This window comes from Panthera uncia, chromosome D4 (genome assembly GCF_023721935.1).
Source record: "Panthera uncia isolate 11264 chromosome D4, Puncia_PCG_1.0, whole genome shotgun sequence".
NCBI lineage: Eukaryota > Metazoa > Chordata > Mammalia > Carnivora > Felidae > Panthera > Panthera uncia.
Genome location: NC_064807.1, coordinates 74,518,046 through 74,539,707, shown reverse-complemented (window position 1 = coordinate 74,539,707; position 21,662 = coordinate 74,518,046). Strand labels below are relative to the sequence as shown.

The window sequence follows — 21,662 nt, the reverse complement described above, 5'->3', positions numbered from 1 at the left end:
CCCAAGCTACATATTTCTCTATCAGGTGCAGTTCTGGACAATCTAAAAATGCAATATCGCTGTCACCAGCTCGAGGAAGACACGGGGCCTGAATAATTTAACATGTCACCACCATCCATCATGATACCAAGAGCGCAGGAGATAGAGTGCAGAGGGGTGGGCCGGCCAGAGGCTGGCACGGCAGGTTTGTGGAGGAGCAGCACAGTCAGAGAAGGCAGATTTGCAAAGAAGAGCAAGGAGTTCATTCTCATAGACCCAGCAAAGATCATTGATCTTGCTCTAGACTTTCCCATAATAAGATTCCCAGATTGCTCAGATGCCCTGATTTGCCCCAGAGCACACCTAGGGTAGGTCCTTTGTGGGTCATTAAGTCTCTTTGCCCTCCTGAAAGCCTCTAAATACCTCTGAACATCTTCGGTTACTTATCAGTGAAATTGAGATGATTCTTATGTAGAAAGTCTAGCATCATGCCTGGAATATCTTAATTGCTTCCTCACCAGAAAGTGAACTCTAGGAATTCAGGAAGTTTTTGTCTGCTGCCTTCTCTGTTTTATCCTGACTGCCCAAATAGTGTTTGGCACAGAGTGGGTGCTTGGGCAATAACTGCTAAATGAATGAATGCATAAAGGAGTGAGTGTCGTGATTACTTGAGGTGGCCCAAGGGGTCTCGACTCAGAATGCCTGAGCTTAGCACCAGGCAACATGGCTTTGTAAGTCCTCCCTCTGTGTCCTGACTTGCCTCCTCCCTGTCAGAAGGCCTCTTTGTTTTGGCTTTTTTTTTTTTTTTTTTTTGGTTAAAGCTCACATAACATAAAATCAACCATTAACTATTTTAAAATGCATAATTCATTGTCACCTAGCACATAAGATTGTGCAACCGTCACCTGTGTGGAGTTCCAAGACCTTTCCATTACCCCAGAAAGAAACCTCATATTTACTGGCAATCACTCCCTATTCCTCTCCTCTGTCTGCCCAGCCCAGGCAACCACTGTTTTCTGTGTCTCTAGATTTACTAATTTTGGATGTTTTATATAAATAGAATTATATAGTATATGACCTTTTATGTCTGGCTTCTTTCCCTTAGCAGAACGTTGGCAAGGTCCGTCCATGTGGTAGCAGGCATGAGCATCCATTTATGGTTGAATAATATCCCATTGTAAGGATAGACCACATTTTGTTTTCCCATTCATCAGTTGATGGACATTTGTGTTGTTTCTACCTTTTGACTAGTGTAAATACTGCTGTATCAACATTCATGTGCATGTATTTATTTGAATACCCTATCTTCAGTTCTTTTGGGAAATGCCTTGGGGCAGAATTGCTGGGCCATGTGGTAATTTGGGGGTTAGCTTTTTTTTAAATTTTTTTTTTTGAGAGAGAGAGAGAGAAAGCACATGAGCAGGAAAAGGGCAGAGAAAGGGAGATAGAGGATGTGAAGCGGGCTCTGTGCTTACAGCATAGAGCCCAATGTGGACCTAGAACTCATGAACCATGAGATCATGAACTGGGCTGAAGTAGGACATTTAACCAACCAGGCACCCAGACACCCCTGGCTTAGGTTCTTAAGGAACAGTCAAACTTTTTTCCATAGCGGCTACACCATTTGACATTCTCACCATTTCTCTACATCCTCTCCAACACTGGTTATTTTCTGATTATTTTGATTATGGCCAACCTACTGGATATGGAATGGTATCTCATTGTGGCTTTGATTTGCATTTCCCTAGTGACTAATAATGACTCATCTTTTCATGAGAACAGAGAGTTTTTGAATCCGACAAAGTAAGGTTCAAATATGGCAGTTCTGCCATTTGCAAATTTTGTGATCTCCGATAAGCAACATTGAGAATCTGAATGTTGGCATGCCCCTCAATAAAATCAAGGTGATTCTTCCCTCTCGGGCCTCTTGTGAAGTGTAGATGGGCTACTTCATATAAAGTGCCCAGAGCAGTGCTTATCACACTAGAGAATGTGCTTAGCTCGTCTTCTTCAGGCTGTATTCCAGACCCTTCAGGACCAGAGGAACCAGGGGCCCATGAGACAAGGACAAAGAAGCTGCTGGGTCTTCTCTTCTCTTGCCAGTCTCAGGCCATTCTCCCTTTTTCTCAGCCCTTAAATGGAAATACTTGAATACTCCTGTGTAATTATTGGCTGCACTTTACTTCACTAAATCACCAATTTCATATTAAAATGTTAGCAGAGGGGACCCTTTTCTATCCATCTGAATCATTTCCAAGTCAGTCTGTAATTGGCCTGTGTCCCCTTCAGATTATATGGACACTCAGAGGCTATATGACTTGGGTATCTGCCACCTCCATAGGATGTCACAATAGACAGGGAGTTAGTACTCCCACCCAGTGGCACTTCCTGTTCTTCTGTTAAACTCAGACAAGTATTGAATAAATGAGGAATGTGCCCTCCCCCTCACTTCTTTGGTCTTTATGCTGTTTACATACATTATGTCATTTCCCTCATAATGACCCTGTGAGCTGAGAGTTTATTATCCCCCCCTTTCAAAGATGAATTCAGAGAGGTTAGGTACCTCGCCCAAGCTCACACAGCTAATAAGTAAGACCTCAGATCGGACCTCCTGCCTGACTCCAGTACCCTGGTGTCTTTCTACAAAAGTCCATTACCTCTCCTGGCTCATGGATGAAACCAGTGTAGAAGCCTACTAGACTCTAAGTGCTTGAGGGCACAGACAATGGTTATTGTCTTTTAATGGGACCTGAGCTACACCATTTTTCATTCAATTCACATTAAAATAAAAAAAAGATTCAACACCTTAGTGGGGTCTGTGACTTACTCATCTCTCTCTTGTACTCGGATCCTGGCCCTTAATTATGCTTAGTAATATCTGTTTTCTAATGCCTCCAGAAGTGTGCGCTCTGATATAGTGGGCACTTAAAATGCAGCTAGTCTGAATTGAGATATGCTGTAAGCATAAAATAGACACTGGATTATTAAAACTTATCATGAAAAAATATATAAAATATTTCAGTAATAATCTTATGTTAATTACATATTAAAATCACAAGATTTTTTCGGGGCGCCTGGGTGGCTCAGTCGGTTGAGCGTCCGACTTCGGCTCAAGTCATGATCTCACGGTCTGTGAGTTCAAGCCCCGCATCGGGCTCTGTGCTGACAGCTCAGAGCCTGGAGCCTGCTTCGGATTCTGTGTCTCCCTCTTTCTTCCCCTCCCCTGCTCATGCTCTGTCTCTCTCTGTCTCAAAAAAAAAAAAAAAAAAAAAAAAAAAGAAATCTAAAAGATTTCTCCTTTAAAAAAAAATAAAAAAATAATAAAATCACAAGATTTTTTAACATACTGCATTAAACACAACATATTCTGAAAATGAATTTAACCTGGTTTGTTTTTCCCTTTCTAAAATGGCTGCTAGGACATTTAAAATGACATATGCACCTTACGTTATATTTCTGTTGGACAGGTTGGTGGAGAGAAAACCTCTCTGATCTTCAGCTTCTACTTTGGGAATGGTAGCTTGGTACCTACAGGAAGGAGGTGAGGTCAGAGGTGTGGGAGTGGGGAGGGACTGGAGAAGACTTCGTGGTAGTCAGGGGTGTGATCTCCATGTGCTTGGGCATGTGGAATGGTGGAGCATCACTAGGATCTAGCGAAGCCTGAATGGAGTCCTACCAAGAGCACAAGTTCAGTGGTCCCTTGGAGAGGAGTGGCGAGAAGCAGCAAATGCTCCCTGGCGTTGGGGGAGGTAACACACCTGCTAACCTTCTCAGATCAAATCGTCAAGCTTTGCCACTTCTCTGCCTCTGGGTACACACACATGCACACTCTCGCAGGCGCACACGTGCGCACGCGCGCACACACACACACACACACACACGAGCATAGTTCCCCAGGTTATTTTAGCCATGAGACCAGCTTTGTCGGTAGACAGACCTGGTTCAGTCTCAGCTCCCTCAGTTACTATCTGCCATCAGCTCTCTGAAACATGGTTCCTTCACCAGCAAGACAAGGTTCATAATGCCTTCCTTACAGCTACCTGTAAGGATAGCTGTTACATGAGCTATCTGCTCATATTTTATTGTATGCTGGCATAGAGACTAAAGGAATAGACTTTGCAGTCACTGCCTGGATTTGCATTGTGGTTCTGCTACTGACAAGCTGTGTGACCCTGGGCCAATTACTTACTTCCCTTGTGCCTTCATTTCCTCATCCATTAAAAAGGGAATAAAAGTAGCAACCTACCTCCTAGAGTTATCGGTACAGGTAAAGGGTTAAAACAATGCCTGGCAGAGACAGTGCTATGTAATAGTTAGCTTATTATTATTATTATTATTATTGTATTAGAATTGTCTGGCGACTTTCTCTCACACCTGCTAGACTGTCCCAATAGAGAAAGAACCGACTCCTGTCTGTCATGGTCACCATGGCAGGAACATAATAGGTCATTTGTTTGGGAGAGGAAGGAAAATGAGAGAGGAAAATGAGAGAGAGAGAGGAAGGGAGGGAGGGAGGATTTGGCTGTAAAGCTTTAAGTAGGGGGTAAGGTAGAGAATTGAAGGGGATATGGAGGTAGATTCCTGACAGGACAGACTCCTCCCTTTTTTTCTGCTGCCCCAGACACAGCAGGAAGTATGACAGATGCTTCCTGCACATAAAGCAACTATTTTATCCTATGCCTTCATTTTCCTGTTGGCCAAGAATTATGTGTAGATGACCAAAAGCCTTCCTTTTCCTTTTCCTTTTCCTTTTCCTTTTCCTTTTCCTTTTCCTTTCCTTTCTTTCCTTCCTTCCTTCCTTCCTTCCTTCCTTCCTTCCTTCCTTCCCTTTTTTTCCCCTCCCTCCCTTTTTCCCTCTTCCCTTTTTCTGTAACAGGAAAATATTTCAGTGGCAATGTAAAAACTGAATTTTGGACACCTCTGCTCTTCCACTGCTTCCAGAGTGTCCACAGGGCCATGCCATCTCCCTTTCAAAGGAGATCCTTTAAGTGAGGGACTGTGTCTAGCAGAATCTAGGGTCTCCTGCTGTCTCCAGGCCCTATCCTTAATTGCTGGGAAATGGTGATGTTTACACTAAGAGACAGGGACAAGGCCAAAGATACATTTGAGGACAAAGATCAGACATTGTTGTCCCCTATACTTTTCCCATCCGTTACAACATGCTGTCTCAGGGGAGGGAGAGGGCAGGTATTAATCTTTCCATTTTCCAGAGCATTAATTTGGGAAGGGCGTGTCACAAATGGCTGAAAATTTGAACTTGGCCTCGGTTACACGTGGGTACCAAGTCCTACTTCACTCATTATTAGCAAATCACTTTTGTCTTCTGAACCTTGGTTGCCTCATCTGTAAAATGGGCTGATATCAATATACCTCCCTCCAAGGAGTACTGTTCGTTTGGAATAGGAAGGCGTATGTGAAGTTCCTACCATAGTACTTGGTGCCTTGATGCTTTAAGGACCGTCTGCCTTCCCTAAGGTTCCCTCTTGAGTTGTTTCCAGGAAAGCAGTTTGCATCTAGAAAGCTCACATGTGGAGCCGGACAGACGAGCCTTGAATCTGAATCCTCATACTCATCAGCTGTGTGACCTCTGGCACCTAAGTAACTTTGCCCACACAGGTCCTTGTGCCTTTCATGATCTATTTTGTTAATTACACTTTCCTTATGAGAATTTCATGATGAGGATTGTAGGCAGTAACATACAGACATCTAGGCACAAAACAGATCATTCCGCATGTTGCTGGAATGGATGAATGCATGCACAGTAACCATATTGTAGACAGAGTGTCTCAGGCAGGGTTTCCATATACCGAATGCCATTTCAGATGCCCTATAGAGGAAATGACATAGGAAACTCTCTCTTGAGTTGAGCAGTGTTTCCCTCTGATGTATGTTTTTCTGTTCCTCGCGTAAGATATTCAAACAGGTAATAGGTTTGTTTGTAGGGCACTTGACTCAAAAGTTACAAAATATTTGTAGTGAAAAGTGGTCTCCCACTATCCCTAACCTTCACCCTCTTCTCCATCCAGGACAGCCACTTCTACTAGGTTTTTGAGTCTCCTCCAGAGACAGTCTATCGATGTCAGTGTCTGAAGCTTCTGTACCTGAGGCAATTTCCCCAAACAAAGGCCCTTTGCTCCCCTGCCCGCCCCCGTGCCCCCAACACTCTCTGCAGCTCTCCCCTGACTGTATCCTCTCTGGGCACAGAGTTTACTAATGCTTTAATCCCTCTCTTCACACACTCTGTGCTTTTTTGTTAGTGATTACATATATGTGTGTGTGTGTGTGTGTGTGTGTGTGTGTGTGTGTGTGTGTGTAGCACAGAGAAAATAAAAATTATCTGTATTCCTCCCTGCACAATTAACTGCTCCTAGTATTTTGGCATATATCCCTCTGGTTCTTTATCACTTTTGGAATCCACTGTTCGTAGCGTGAATGCCTCGCCCATCGGCCTTCCTGTTCCTGAGTGTGTCCCTAAACAGCCCTTGCTCCCCTTTCTTCCTCTGTATCCTCAATGTCCCCTGCCTCACCCAGACCCTCGTCGCCTCTCGCAAAGGGATCACTGAGCCTTGCACCTGCTTGCCCTCTGCGGCACCCACTCTGAGGCCTCTGTGGTATCTGTCGTGGCATGTGCAGCTGATGAACTCCTCTTGCCCTGGAACCTTCTGTGACGCCCATAGGAAGGCCCCTTGTCCTCAGTGTGGCCCTCAGAGACTCCCACCGTGTGGCTCCAGTGCTCCTTCCAGTCAGTACTCCCATCAGCATGGCCTCTGCCCACCCCGCTTCCTGTCCCCAGGGATGCTCAGGCTCTTCCCTTTACCTGCAACTCCATTTTCTGCCACTGAAGCCCCATTCATCCTTTCAGCCCTGACTTAAAATCCCCCTTCCTCCATAAAACCTTCCCAGGTCCTCCGTGTGGGGATGGATTGCTCTCCCCCATGTTCTCAGCATCTCATTGTGTGGAAAAACATAACCATGAATTAGGTTAAAGCCTCCTTAGGATCCCATTTATCTCGTTGACTAGCTTACGATCCCCTGGCTGGCACGGACTGGGCCGTATCTATCTTTGGTTCTCCAGTGTCTCACTCTTGGCCTGGCATCTAGTAAGCACTTGCTTGAAATGTGTATGAAATTAAGTTACCCGAAGTGTTTTTTTAGAGGCAGGCTCATCATATGAAGCAAAAACATAGCTGTCAGTTAGTACCCACCACAGACCAGATATTTTATATATTATATCTCCTTTAATCTTCAAAGCAACCCTACAAGGTCAGTAGCAACTGTCCCCGTTTGGTTAAGAAACAACCCAGGGCTCAGAGAGGGGAGGTGTCCCTCAAGGTCACACAGCTTGTGGCTACCACGTCATGGTTAGAACCCAGATCTGCCTCGCTGCAGAGCCCAAACTCCTTCCATAAATCATGCCAGCTTCTGGGTCACTTGGGATTTTACAGAAAGAAGTCTGGTGATGGGGTTGCTGATCTTTGGGTCGGATGAGGGATTTAACAAGCTCCAGGAGGCCTCTATGACTAATGGATTGTTGTTCCTTTCAGGGGGAATCAGCTTTGGGAGAACCAAGGGGACTTCAGGTTCAGAGGCAGATGACGAAACACAGCTGACGTTCTACACGGAGCAGTACCGGAGTCGCCGCCGCAGCAAAGGTAAGGGAGTCCTTGGGAAGGTTCCGGAAGGTTCCAGAACTAGCGTGTGCAAGACGTATGCCTGGGAAGCAGACTTTGTGCTCAGGCACAAACCTCGGCTTTTCTCCAACCTTGTCCTGATCTGGTTAATGCAGCCTGGCATCCGAAACCCTGGCTACACCAGTGATGGTCCTTGTATAGCTTCTTTATTTGCTCTCTGTCCTACGTCATTCCCCAAAGGATTTGGGGAAGAATTTTTTTTTTAAGTTCATGCAGTTAAAAAATAAAATCCAGCACAGGAAATGAAATAACGAAGGGAATCAGATTGAAAGCAAAATAAGAATAAAGAAAATGATTCAAACCCAGGTTAGATCGATGCAAGGTGATCTATGCCATCCTGTGTTGTGTAGTTCTTAGAAGGAGCTGGCAATTTAATGCGGAGATTTAGCAATCAAAGTCCAGAAGGAAACATACTCAGCAATAAAATGTGCAGGGTCTATGGGCTAGAACCATTTGTTCAGGAAATTCTCTTTACCTGACAACCAGGACCAGAGAGAAAGTTCTGTAGTTGGTTCCTATAAAGACGACTCCTTTTGACTATCTGGACTGTGTCTTCAACAGATGAAATCCATATTGATGCATCATTATTTCTCTCAGTGACACTAAAGGTAAGGAGACGTCAGAGGCAGAAGTGGCACTCCAGAAAGGGCGACAACCTTGATGCTGATGTCCATTGTTCTTTGATGGTTACACATACTCCTGAGGGGAGAATAGAGCGTATTTCACCCGTGAATGTAATTCCTCATCCCTGAGTGTTTTCTAATGATGGGGAAATAGCAAATTCAAGGTTGCAATCTTGGAAGAGAACAGAGGGGCATAGGCCTGTAATCCATGCTTGTGATTAAGGAGCGATCCAGGGGCTTGGACCAGGCCCAGGAAGAAGCAAGGGTCCTCTGGCAACTAATCAAGGCATGTGGCCCTCTCACCTCTGCACCAAAGTGGGCTGAAGAAGGACCCAGGGTAGGGAAGAGGGAAAGAATCTCCGTCGTGAAACAGTTTGCATGCATTCCACGCATGCATGGTGGACATTCAAAGATCATGAGTCACGTAGCTTCTCTGGGCAAATTTTGCTCTTAGGCAGGTATCTACCTTCCCTATACCTCAGTTTTCTCATCTGTGAAATGGCCTTCATAGACCTAGAGATGAATTTTGGTTAAGTTACAGAAAAAAATTTGTCATGGCACCTCCTAAGGTAGACATTAGTAATGTGAGTTCAGCCCTCATTGTTGGTTTCCTTATGTCCCGTACCCTGGCACCTTTCATCGAACAGGCCCTGTGTGGGGAGTATCTCTTCTGACACATCAGCTTAGAAGGTTTCTCAGCCTTGGAATAATCAGGCCTGCCTCTCACCCCTTCCCGAGCCTTGGCTCACTGGTATCTTGCTGTGTTGGGGATCTTGGAGTTGGTGATGGATGATATTCTTGACCCGTCTTCTCCCTCCCCCAGTCCAGCAGCCAGAACGAGGGCTGGGGAAGTCAGTGGGTCTCCTCTGCAGGACTGGGCTGTTTACAACTAACTGGAAAAACATCCATCACAGAGCACGCCCCTTGTAAATCGGAGTTAAACTTTAAAAAGAAAAGCAAATGTGAGCCACCAGATTGGAGATAAACAGTTTGGCCCAATGCCTCCATGTACTGCGGAAGGCCAGGCTGTGTTTCCAGGGTGGGGAGGACACGGCTGGGATGCATCCTCTCCTACCTTCCTTCCTGGCCCCTCCTGCCAGCAGACGGCTGCCACTCTGTCCCTCTGCGTGTCCACTGATGGCAAGCCCTTCTCCCTCCCTCTGCCTCTGGCTCCCACTGTGTCTTCCTCTTCCTTCTCAGTGTCCTGGGCTGGCTTGCTTGCCTGCTTGTTTAATTTGTTTCTCTTTTCTTGTTCTCCCCTTTTCCTCTCTTCTTCCCTCCTTCGTGTCTCCAGGCTTCCTTCTCTTCATCCCTCCGTCTTTCCTTTGTTCTCTTCTATTTTCTCTGTTTCTTCTTCTCTCCTTATTATCTCTTCCTCTCTTGCCCTTTTCCCCACCACTCTCTCCCCTCTCTTCTCCAGCTGTTTCCTGGGGGATTCTTCCTTCCTTCTTTCTTCCCCCTTTCCTCTATCCCTCACTTCTTATCTCTTTTCCTCCTTTCCTCCCTCCCTTCCCAGGACCCCGGGATCATGACCTGAGCTGAAATCAAGACTCTGAGGCTAAACTGACTGAACCTCCACTGGTATTCTTGGTTTGAAATGAGGTAGTGATAGCGCCCTCTTGGGGTCAGTGTGAGGATTAAATTGGAGCCTGAACATCTTTATAACTACAACCCCCAGCAGCAAGCTCTCCCTTCTTTATCACCTTCATCCCAGTCGGTATCACCTCCATCCTTTGCTTGAAAACAGCTAAAATCCCTTCTCAACCATGTCACTTAGTGTCTTCCAGTCCCTTCTCAACCCTGCAGCCAGAGTGATCATTTTGAAAATGTAAGTAGGGATCATGTTGCCTCTCTGGCTAAGAAGCCTTCAGTCCTTCCTTCTGCGTTTCGGATGAATGTGTTGAGTGGTTGGCCGCCCATTTACCCCGGGCTCTGTGTCCTCCTGCCACCCAGGCCTCTTCTCCAGCACTCCCACATCTGTCCCACCAGAACTTTCCTGGAACAGCCACCCCCCCGCGCCACCCTTGGACTCGCTGGGACATCTCCACTTAAATGGTATGCCTTCCGCTGTGTCATCCCATGCCTGATTGCTGTTTCCTTATGTGGTAGCTCCTGCGTGCTTACCCTGCAGACTTCATCCCCACTCTAATATTCTATTTACCAGTGTGTTCTCTGGGTGATGTCTGTATCCTCCACAGAGCTGGAAGCACCCCAAGGAGAGGCACATTGCCATCTGTACTTACCTTCCCATCCCCAACACCTAACACGGGGATGGGTCCGGGGTGGGCACCGGCTTAATATATTTGAATGGACGACTAACGAATGAATGAAAGAAATTTTTGGCCCGGTGTCTGGATTATTATAAGTGCCCAGGGCGGATGCTGCTTTTCTGTCAGCCTCTCTTGTCTTTGCTCACTCCATTTCCACGTGCAAGAAAAGGGTCTGCCCCTGGTGAGCAGGACTGAGGCCTCAGCGCTGCCCAGCTCTTGTACTTCAAGGCCTCCACGGAAGGACATGCCAGGTAGTGGGGAGGAGGGCCTAACTCCTGAGGTTGAAAACCCACTCTGCCTGATTCTTTGAGCACGGTTGGAGTGTGTACAATCTGAAGGGATGTGACAAGTTTAGGAGGTTCCCCAGCAGAGAAGGATACACCTAGAGCTAATGGTCGAGAGAAGGCATGGGATGGGAGGAGAGAGGGAACATCTAATGGGGTTTTCCTACCTAGTCTCTCTCTAGCATGTCGATGTAGAAGGTGCTAGAGTCAGCTACACCTGGCTGTGAATCCTGCCTTTACCTCATCCCCTTGGTGTGGCCATGGGTGAGTGGCATCGCCTTCCATGTAAAATAGAGCTGTTGACACCTGTCTCCCAGAGTGCAAGTCCAGAGATGGGAGGTTCCAGGACTCCGAATATTTTTCCTTTCTCCCCACATTCCCCTTTCCTTGGAAACATCCCGAACCCAAACTTAAGTCAGCTGAAATTTCATTTTTGGCACTAGGAGCGACTGGAAAGGAGATTTATGATAGTCTGAGATTCCACCCTGGCTTCCTTGAGGCTCTGGTTTTTTGTAAGGGCCCTGGGACTGTCATTCAAAGGCGTCTGGGAGAACCAGGTGGAACCCATAAGCAGAGAACAGTAGTAATCAATATGGTGAGTGGGCAGACAGGAAGAGGGACAAAGAACCTGAGGAATAGGGACTGAGAGACCAAGATGTGTGTGTCTGGTGAGATTTCCTGAATCAAGAGTCAGCAACCTTTTTAATATCAATGGCCAATTCATAAACCTTTTCATCTTGCAGGCCATGCAGTTACTTTTGAAACTATTCAACTCTGCTCTGGTACCTTGAAAGCTTCCAAAGATAACACATAAATGAATGAATATACGTGTGTCCTAAGGAATTTTATGTCCAAAATCAGATGCTGGTCCAGATTTCACCTGTCGCTCACAGTTTGCTCACCCCTACCCTAAAACCCCCACATCATATAGGTGGCCCTCACTTGTAGGACTGGTCCAGGACACTTGAGTGAAATCTCAGAATGCTTTGTGTAATGAATCTGATCTCCTATCATGCATGATCTTGCTGCCTAAAGGAGCCTATTTATCAAGCACAGAGGTCTGTGTATGGTCAAATAAATAATCATTCAATCCATCACTTGTTTGGGGTATGACAATTCTGACTGTACCCCACAGGATTAACTAATGAAGTAGCTGGATATGATAGGTTCCCACTGGGCAGAATTTCACCTTTATTAACCAGAGATGACACTCGGAAGGACAGTGGACCCAGAGTTAGGAGATACGTATTGAAGTCTGTACCCCTACCACTGACTCACTTAGTGACCCTTGCCAAGCACATGTCTTCTTGAAGCCTCAGTTTTCCTATCTGTCAAACAACAGTATTTGTGCCTCATGTTACCAACTCTGAAGCTCATTCGAGTCTAACTTATATTTATGAAACAAACAACCTTACTAAGCATGATGCTGGGCATTGTGGGAAATGGGGCCTAGGCTGCAAGCCTCAAGGTGGTTATAATCTCCTAGGGGGTGATGCAGTTCACACAGAGAAGCAGTGCTGATCAGGATAAGCTAGTGTATAATTGAAGGGCCAGATGAGAAGTGCAGATGGCCTGTCCAGCCCCAGGCACAGTGCTGAGCAGCAGACAAAGCAGCTACAGCTGCTGGATGGTTCCAACAGTGCAAGCACCCGGCAGGGGCCTCCCAGCCCGGCTCTGTGCGGTTGGCCCTGTGGCCTTGGGCTACTATCTCTCCCTCTTTGGACTTTGGTCTTCTCATTAGCTGGTTGCCCAGCCAGTTTCAGAAACCCACATTTTCTTCTTCCCAATCTCATGCACTTTCTTCTAAGCTTTGCCAATTAGTTCCCCAGCAGAGAGAACCAGAGCATGGCTGCCCGCCCCTGCTTTTGCCTATATCTTTGTTTTAGTTGGTAGTTTTAATTCTGTGATTCTTTTTTATTAATTTTTAACGTTTATTTATTTTTGAGAGACAGAGCAAGCACAAACAGGGAAACAGGAGAGGGGCAGACACGGAATCCAAAGCAGGCTCCAGGCTCTGAGCTGTCAGCACAGAGCCCAACACGGGGCTCGAACCTACAGACTGCGAGATCATAACCTGAGCTGAAGTCAGATGCTTAACTGACTGAGCCACCCAGGTGCCCCTTAATTATGTGATTCTTAAACTGAGATGTTCTGTGAGTGATAAGAACTCTTGAATTATAAACTCAACTTTCTGCTAAACTGTATGGATATATGTGAATTTTTCTTTTTGATTTTCCCTGCCTGCATGCACGCATGTGCAAACATGGATTAATCCTCTCCTAAGGGAAAAGGACAGGTGAGGGAAAATTCAAGCCATATGTGCAGAAATTGACGCCTTTGGGGCTTGAGGGTAGGAGACCATCCTGAAATAGAAGGGGAGGATGCCAGGGTGGAGCAGAGACTCTGGGAAGTGGGAATGGGGTGGCATGAAAGTTTAACAGATCAGTACCTTCCCGTTATGAGGGGAGAGGCTACGTGGTGCTCTGGGGAAGGGGGGCACAAATGGGAGCGATGGCAGACACTGGGAAGAGCCCAGGTCTGTGGTTTGGGGAATAATGGCACATGGGCCAGAGAAATAGACAGGAGCCACCCCATCCTTTAGCCACTGTTTCCTTTCAGAGCACAGGATTTTTTTCACTCCTAAAGAAAGGACTCGTTCCATTTTATGTATACAGAAACAAAGGCTCAGGGAAGGGAAGCCTTTTCCCCAAGGTGACAGTGTTTGCCTTTTCAACTGGCAAAGCAAATGGGACAAAATTTTAACAGCAGGGTAATCTGGGCAAAGGCCGTACGGATGTTCTTATACTTGCAGCTTTTCCATCAGTTTGAAATTATTTCCAGACCAAAGTATTAAGTCAACAGTTGTCCTTCTAGGCTAATTCTTGGCTTCAGAAACAGCAGGTAGGGGTCCAAGCCCTTGGTCTGCTGTTTCCTAGCTGTGTGGCTTAGGGAAAGGCACTTTCCTTCTCTGAGCCTCAGTTTGTCCTGGGTTAAGGAAGATCAGTCTAGTATTAGTCCTTCTGTTCTTCCTTAAGCTTGGTGTGAGGGTTAAAGGAGATCATGTGTGCACAGGACATACTTAGCTGGGTGTGCCTGCCTTGCAATCACCGTTCATTAAATGGTAACCAGTTAAGCACAGCAAAATGAGTGCCTCAGACACACATGGTTTCATGGCCTTTTTTTCCCAATGTGTTGACCTGCACATTGGTTTTGCTTCTAGAAAAAAAAAAAAAGACTAAACCTTTTCAGTAAGAACATGAATTTGCTTGGGCTGACCTCTTGGGGACATTGCAATATGGGTTTTCCCTTTGCGTCCTTGTGCCTTGCCTGAGGTCAGCCTCTTCCACAGGCACACCTGCAGTATGCTTTAAGCTAGCCTGCAGGGCACCCTTCTAGGACCTTCTACTCAGAAAAGGGTAAACACCAAAGATTGGTGGCTAGGTATTTAATCATTTTCTAAGCCTTTGTATCTAGAGTGACCTTGAAAGAGTGATCCAGTACCCAAGCTGTGGAGGGAGGGAATGGTGGTCCTGGTATGGAGGGGACAGAGAAGCAGGGCTCCAAAGTCCTTATTTCCCCCATCCTCATTGACCCATCTGGTCTGCTCCTCCCCAGTAGCAGGAACTCATACAGAAGACAGCATGACAAAAGGTTACCTGGGGGCCCACAGGTGAGAGCATGCCAGCAGAGGTAGGCTTATCTGGTGATCCCAGGGCCTCAACATGGGGATGGGGAAAACCGGGGCAGGTTAGGACAGGGTGGAAAGCCAGGGAGCAAGGGTGCTGGGTGAGCTGGGTGGGAAAGATGGAGACAAGAATGGAGGGAGGAAGCACCAAAGTGCTTGGCACAACAAAGTGCCATGACTACTGGAAGGTTCCAATCCCAGGTGTTTGTTTATGAGAACTGACCAAGACTTTGAGCCTCTGATTCCTTTCTGTCAACCAAGGAAGTAAAACTGGATGCTCTCTAAGTTCATGTTGGTAATACTATTCTGAGTGTCCATTGACAGAGAAGTAGACAACCAGGAGGGAGGAAGAGGACAAGACAGGAAGCACAGTATGTGATGTACTGAACTTTCTCTACACCTGTCTGTGCTCTTTATATGCGTCACCCCACATGCTTTGGAAGAGTACCGTCGGATGGGATTATTTTCATCTTCATTTTACAGATAAGGAAGCTGAGATCTAGACTACCATGGAGTAAGGAGAGCTGGGATTTGCACTTAAGTGGTTTGGTTTTAAAATCTGACCAGACCATTAGGTGATTGAGGTAACGCGTGAGACATGTACCGCAGTACCTAGAACAAGGCATGTGCTAGAGACAAGAGGCAGATACCTTTGTCCTTGCTGATGCACAAAGCCTGCTGATCGGATCCAGGACAACTTCCTGGCGTCAACTCTAAGTCCTCCATGGCCATCTGCCCTGGGAAGAGCTAGGACCACGAATAAGAGTGGTCGGAACCAACTCAGGAACTGAGAAGTAGTTCAATATGGAGGACAAAAGTGGTGCCCATAGGGACCAGCCTTCCCAGGGCACCACCAGCAGTGGGAGTCCTGGTATTTGGTCCCAGTAGGAAAACATAAGATAGAACTTCCACTGCTACATTGGAACCAACCCAGACCAATTTGTAAGAGCCTACTGTGCTTTTCATTCCCAATTCTGCTCTGAGTGATGTCGCTTTGGTAGCTTATCATCAGCTGCAGTGGATGTATTCACACCATGGAAACTGGCAAACACAGTAATGGAAGCTTCCCCTTCCTCCTTGGAGAGCTCATTGTTAAGCATTTACCATCACATCACTGAGAAGAACCTGTCAGTAAGAAGGAAGAATTTAGCTGCAGGCTGGGGTGCACAACCATTGTCTAGACATAGTCTGAGCAATCCAGAATTTACCCTAGGACCACTCCGTGCACTGAGAATAGGACAAAGGAAGCCACAAAGTCCAAGGCTCTGTGCACTGGATCTCTTTTCAGAAATAGATGACAGGGTCAGCTGGGGAGACTGGGTATTTAGGGCCTAAGTAGAAGCTTGGACGCTCTGGAGTGAGTCCTGAAACCTGGGTCAGGTCAGAGCCAACAGCAGGACAGCTGTCCTCAGCTGTGTGGTAAGGACTGTTGGAACTGGGTGGTTTTATGGCCAAACTAAACCTCTGAATCACTTGGAAAGCTTTTTAAAACACCAGTTACATATACTTATCTCAGGCCCATTACATGGGATTGCCTGGTCCAGGGGTATGGGTATTGGTATAAAATCCTTTCCAGATTCTAACTTTCATCCAGAGTTGAGAAAACTATGCGTTCCTTGACACATTAGCCCCCAGCACATCCCTGTTCCTCTTCTGGCATTGGGCTCCCATTGGGCCCCCATTGAGTGTATCCCCCCTTTCCCAAGCCAGGAGCTCGAGTAACAGTTATTAAGAGGAGTAGCAGTCTATCGAAACCATTCATTAAATGCTGCTTTGGTGCCAAGTCTATTGCCCAGTCACTAAACTTCCTACGTGATCAGTTATTGCCCTTGCGTTATATGTAAAAGAATGAAACAGCAGACAGAGTGACCTCTCCAAGGTCACAGAATCAAAATGGCCTTGCGGGTCTGAAGCTTGAACCCCATTTTGGTTAGTTCCAAAGTCTGTTGTCACCACACCCCAGTATTAGCCTCTAGGAAGATCTTCCCTCTTATCACAACTCTCGGTCTGGTAGATAGCTGTTTGTGGTTTGCAGTAGGTGGATACCTTTCTCTGGATGGTTCCAGTAGCTTATGCAGACCATCTGGAGAGATTCCAGTTGCCCTCATGGAGAGATGAGACTGGGAGTTTGGATTTCTCTTACTGAAAGAACAGTCGAATGCAGAAACCTAGCTTTGATCTACACCTGCATTTGGCCCCATTTATTGAGACATTAGAGAAGAGAAGATTATGTATTCAGAATAGTTAAGGGCTAAAAATCCCACTGTCTGATGTCTCTCTTTTCTCCCTTCCCTCAAACCTCAGAGGAAGTAGACATTGGGTTGTTTTTGTTTTGTTTTGGTTTGGTTGTTGTTGCTGTTGTTGTTGGGTTTTCTTTTCCTCTTAAAGATTCCACCCAGACTACCTCTCTCCAACCTGCAGAAACATCAAGCAATGTTGGCAAATGAGGGTTCCTTGAATGCAATGAAGGAGGCAGACAACTTCAAAAACTCCTCCCTAAGCCCGAGATGGTCCCTGAAATATTGTTTAAACTGTTCTCAGTTCTCCTCCTCCTTTGTGATGCCAGCCAGCTCAGCACCTGACAGCCCAGCCCTGCATCGAAGGGAGGGAGACGGCTGTCAGGAATCAAATGGGAGACCAAAGGCGATAAAGCAAACATGTCGTTTTTAGTTGCTTACAGTAGCGAGAAGGAATAATCAGTCTCTCTCGCTTTCTTGTTTTTCAACTAGGCTCAGCAGGATTTTCCCCCCTGTTCCTTACACTGAGAGATTGCGACTCTCTGCCTCCCGCCCCAAGCATGAACACTCTGTCATCCCCTTTTTTTTTGGCAATCCTGCGGGACGGCCAGGATTCTCTTACCTTGCAAAAATTCTTTCCCAGATAAAGAGGTGAAACCTACCAGTCAAGATCGCCTGCTATGTGTCAAGCACATTGCAAGATGCTTGCACGCGTGACCTTATTTAGTCCCCAACTCTTACTTTGGGTGATCTTCGACAAATTGATTTACTTTCCAGGCCTCGGTTTCTTCCTCTCAAAAATGAAGGTGATAATCCCACTTTTCAGGATTTATGATTACTAAGTGGAATTGTGTGTCACTGGAGTATAAGTATATGAATGAAGATAGTGAGAAAAAAGGCTGGGAGTGGATCAAGAAAGACATTGAATACCGAGTTCATTCATTTTTATCCATTCCCTTGATCAACTAATATTTTGCTAAATACCTAATTCTGCTGAGAGTCTAGGGTAAGGACCAGGTATATCATAACAAATAGACCAATGATGTGACTCCTCTCATCAGTCTTGCAGTCTTGCAAGGGTGAAAAGGGAAGGAAGAGAAGTATTTCACAAATAAATACATACATTAATATATCATTTCCAATGGGGAGAAGTGCCTTTGAACAAGAAAAGACGGAACTAAAATAATGGGGAAATTGATGATAGGCATCTTTGAAGAACTAACATTAAAGCTGCTACCTGAGGGATGCATGCATGGGGGCTGACCATGAACGCATCTCCTCATGAGCCAGAGAGAGCTTGCGCTTGAACCTATGTGAAATGGGGAGTCCAAGAAGGCTTTTGAAGAAGAGAGAGCCATCATCCTATTTCTGTTTTAAGCCTATCACTCTCTCCACAGTGGAGGAAGTGCCATTAGGAGGGCAGACTAGAGGTGGCAGACCAGTTAGGAGGCTGTTGAGGTAGAAAGAGAGCACCTGGGAAGGGCTGCCTGTCAGGAACAGGTGGAAACAAAGTTAGAGCCCAATGACTGTCTGGCTCCAAGAAGGTGAGCCATCGAGGATTGCTGAGGATGAGCATCCGATTCTGGCTTAGGGGCTGGAGAGAGAATCATAGCGCTGGGGAAGGGCGGAGCAGCAGACCTTTAGGAGAGAAGGGGTAAGCTTGGTGTGAGAGCCGCTGCCTCTCAGGTGCCTGTAGGACTACCCGATAGAGATGCCGGCCGTCTCTGAGTGCAGGAGAGCACTCACTGAGAGAAGAGAGAGGCCCAGCACTCTGGGGCTGTGTATTAACTTTCTCTTTCTGTGTAATGAACTGCCACAAACATAGCAGCTCCAAAGAACACACGTTGATTATCTCACAGCGGTTCTGTAGGTTAGAAGTCCAGTCATGTCACAACTGGGTTCTCTGCTCAGGGTCTCAAATCAGGGAGTCAACTGGGGCTTCAGTCTCCGCTGAGGCTCGGGGCCCTCTTTCAAACGCACGTGGTGTGGTTCTTGGCAGAATTCATTTCCTGTTGCTGTATGACTGACGTGCCTGTTTTGCTGCTGCTGTCAGTCAGGGACCCTCTCAGGTCTTAGAGGCCCCCATCAGGACCTTTCTTGTAGCCCCATGGGGGCTGTTCACAGCATGACTGTTGGCTTCTTCAAGGCAGGAGGGCATCTCTTAGATGCTCTTCCTTCAATGCCTCTTTTAAGGGCTCATTTGATTTGGTCAGACCCATCCAGGATAAATTCCTTTATGATCAACTTGTAGTCAACTTATTTGGGACCTTAATTACATCTGAAAAATCCCTACACTTAATCATAGAGTATTATCCCATCATATTCATGGTCTCACCCACATTCAAGAGGAGGGGAATGCACGGTGTGTTCAGGGGGTGAGAATCTTGGGGCCATTTTGGATTTAGAATTCCCATCAGGTGGTAAATGAAGGCATGGCAGGAGGAGACAATCCTAGGAGAGGGTGTAGACCAGAAGGAGGCCCAGAATGTGTCCCTCAGTCATGGACCCAGGTTTGAAAGTGTTCTTCTGTCAATGTCCCAGGTATAGTCAAACCACTTAATGCTGCCTTGGAAGGAAGCAGATGCCTCAGGTCAGAGACATTTGTCATGACAACATCTTAAAGGCTGCAGGACCTCGGGATCTGAGGGAGATCTGTAACTAACTCAACACGCATCACACTGTACAGTACCCCAGGTCAGTGTGTCAAACCCATCCTGTGTTGGGACTGATGGGGGACTTTTCTTCCGTGGCTTCCATGGAGTGAATTTGCTAACCATCTGCTTCTTCTAATTAGAGTAGATTTTAGAAAACATGGCATTAACTCTAGCTCTTGCACTCAAATTTTGGGGGAACCTTGGGCAAGTCTTTTTGGCTTTCCATCTATTCAGCTGGGATGTGGTGTTTGAATAAATTATATCTGAGGCTTCTTCAAGATCTGAAATTCTATCCTTTTATCACTTAACACCCATTGTAGATCAGGAACAGTATGGCTTTCTTACGAATCATGGGTTAATAAGACATGGTTCCAGCCTTTCAGAAGCTCTTTCTCTGGTTGCTGTCCCCAGAATAAGTCAAGACCACTGACCTCTAAGTTCACCTCTTCACTCTGAGGACTAAGATGTTTTAATCCCACTGTGGATGACATGCCTATTTCTTTTACTTTTTTTCACCAATATAAATTCATAATAATACTACTAGAGGAAAATAGAAAAACAGAAACTAGCAAGAACCTTCTAGAACAAAGAGGCTATTTCATTTTTCCCCATCCTCATTTACATATATATTCTTTCTCATCATTGTAACTATAATCGACACACACTTTTGCACTTCGTTTTTTTACTTGACATTTTATCATGACCATATTTTTTCCATGACACTACCCATTTTTCATGATGCTGTGAACCTGAAGATAGTCAGTGTAGCATAATCTGTAACATTGACAAATTAGAATGAGCTTGAGTATCCAACAATAGGGGAATGGCTAAGTAAATTATGATGTATCAACTCGATGGAATATTATGCAACAAGATAATTGTGAAGAATGATTTTTTTAAGAAGGGCGGAATTTATAAACCATGATAATTACTTTCGAGGACAAACAGAACAATTTATTTAAAAAACATGTGGGTGAATCACCATATGTTATATACGTATGTATTTGTTTATCCTTCTGTTGATCATTTATACCTTGTCTGTCCCCACAAGGGGTTTGAGGTAAGTACACTTGCTGGAGGTAGCCCAGTGTACTATGTTTAATTTCTGGTCTTTGGAGCCAAACTCAGGCAGTTATGAGTCTTGGCAGAATGACCTTGGGAAGGTCATTCTCACCTATTTGCTCCTGCTTTCCTCACTGTATAATGGCACATGCATCGTTCCTTCGGCTAAGAATGAGTTTGAGGTTGAAAAGAAATAGTACAAGGAAAGCACTCCGTGCAGTCCGTGGCAGGTGGTAAGTGATGGGTAGCTGGTAGCCTCAGGTCTGCCCACTTCACTTTATACACTAGGAGAATGTATCTCAGTAGCGAGGTCAGCTGAATGCAGAAGTGTTTAAATTGGTTTGAAGTCTTGAAAAGTGTTGTCCACCCCTCTTTTGCTATTCATTTAAACCATAGTGTGCCTGGTCTTGGGACCCCTGGAGGCATGAAAGTATTTCATCTTTACCTATGGAGTAAGAATAAAAGAGGATAAAGAAGAATCAAAACTAAAGATCCAGGTGGAAGGAGTCATAGACCATGAGAATGATCTCCTTGTATTCTGTCCTTGAATGATGTTTTGAGTAAAGGTTACTTTTCCTTCTTAGCATGGTTCATATCCCTATGTACATAGGAAGCATATGTGAGCTTGAGAAACAAATACTTCACCCCGAAGTTTGATTTAATAGATGCCTGGGCATCTCCAATGTTTTATCGAAGCTCTCCAGGTGTAGCCCTCATTGAGAGTTTAGGGAACTACATCAAAGATGGGTAAGACTGGTGATCCTTGCCCTGAAGGTATTTTCAAGATTGCAGAGGTAGTAAGAAATAATGAGGAATACTAGATCAATCAAAATCTGTGGCTTCAGTCTCTCTTTAGCAAAATAGATTATACTTCTATGGTGCCCTTGGCTCTGCAACCTGTGATTCTAATTGCAAAGTAATTTTTTTTTGTTTTTGTTCTTTTAACAAAAGAAAGATGATGTAGTGTAAGCTATGTGCTAATGACTGAGGAGGTTTGTCTTGAGATATAGGGTCCATATGTCAAGGATGGCTCTCCAGAGGAGCAAAACTGACACATAAAGGAAGGATGGTAAAGAACCGAAAACAAGGAGGAAAGAGGCTTCTCCGATCTCCAGAAGAGACCTACAACAGGCATCTCACCATTTAAGTCCACGGTGATTTCAGTTTACAAGATTCT

General features: G+C 45.6%; 1 protein-coding gene across 1 annotated transcript in view; it reads left to right on the top strand.

The window, feature by feature from the left end:
• The window catches only part of LOC125921987 (astrotactin-2-like), a 92,527-nt gene that overhangs the window by 38,060 nt on the left and 32,805 nt on the right, over window positions 1-21,662 (top strand). The window contains exon 3 of the mRNA XM_049629837.1: window positions 7,524-7,631. Within this exon, the coding sequence (XP_049485794.1) occupies window positions 7,524-7,631 (108 nt within the window). The remainder of the gene's footprint in view (window positions 1-7,523; window positions 7,632-21,662) is intronic.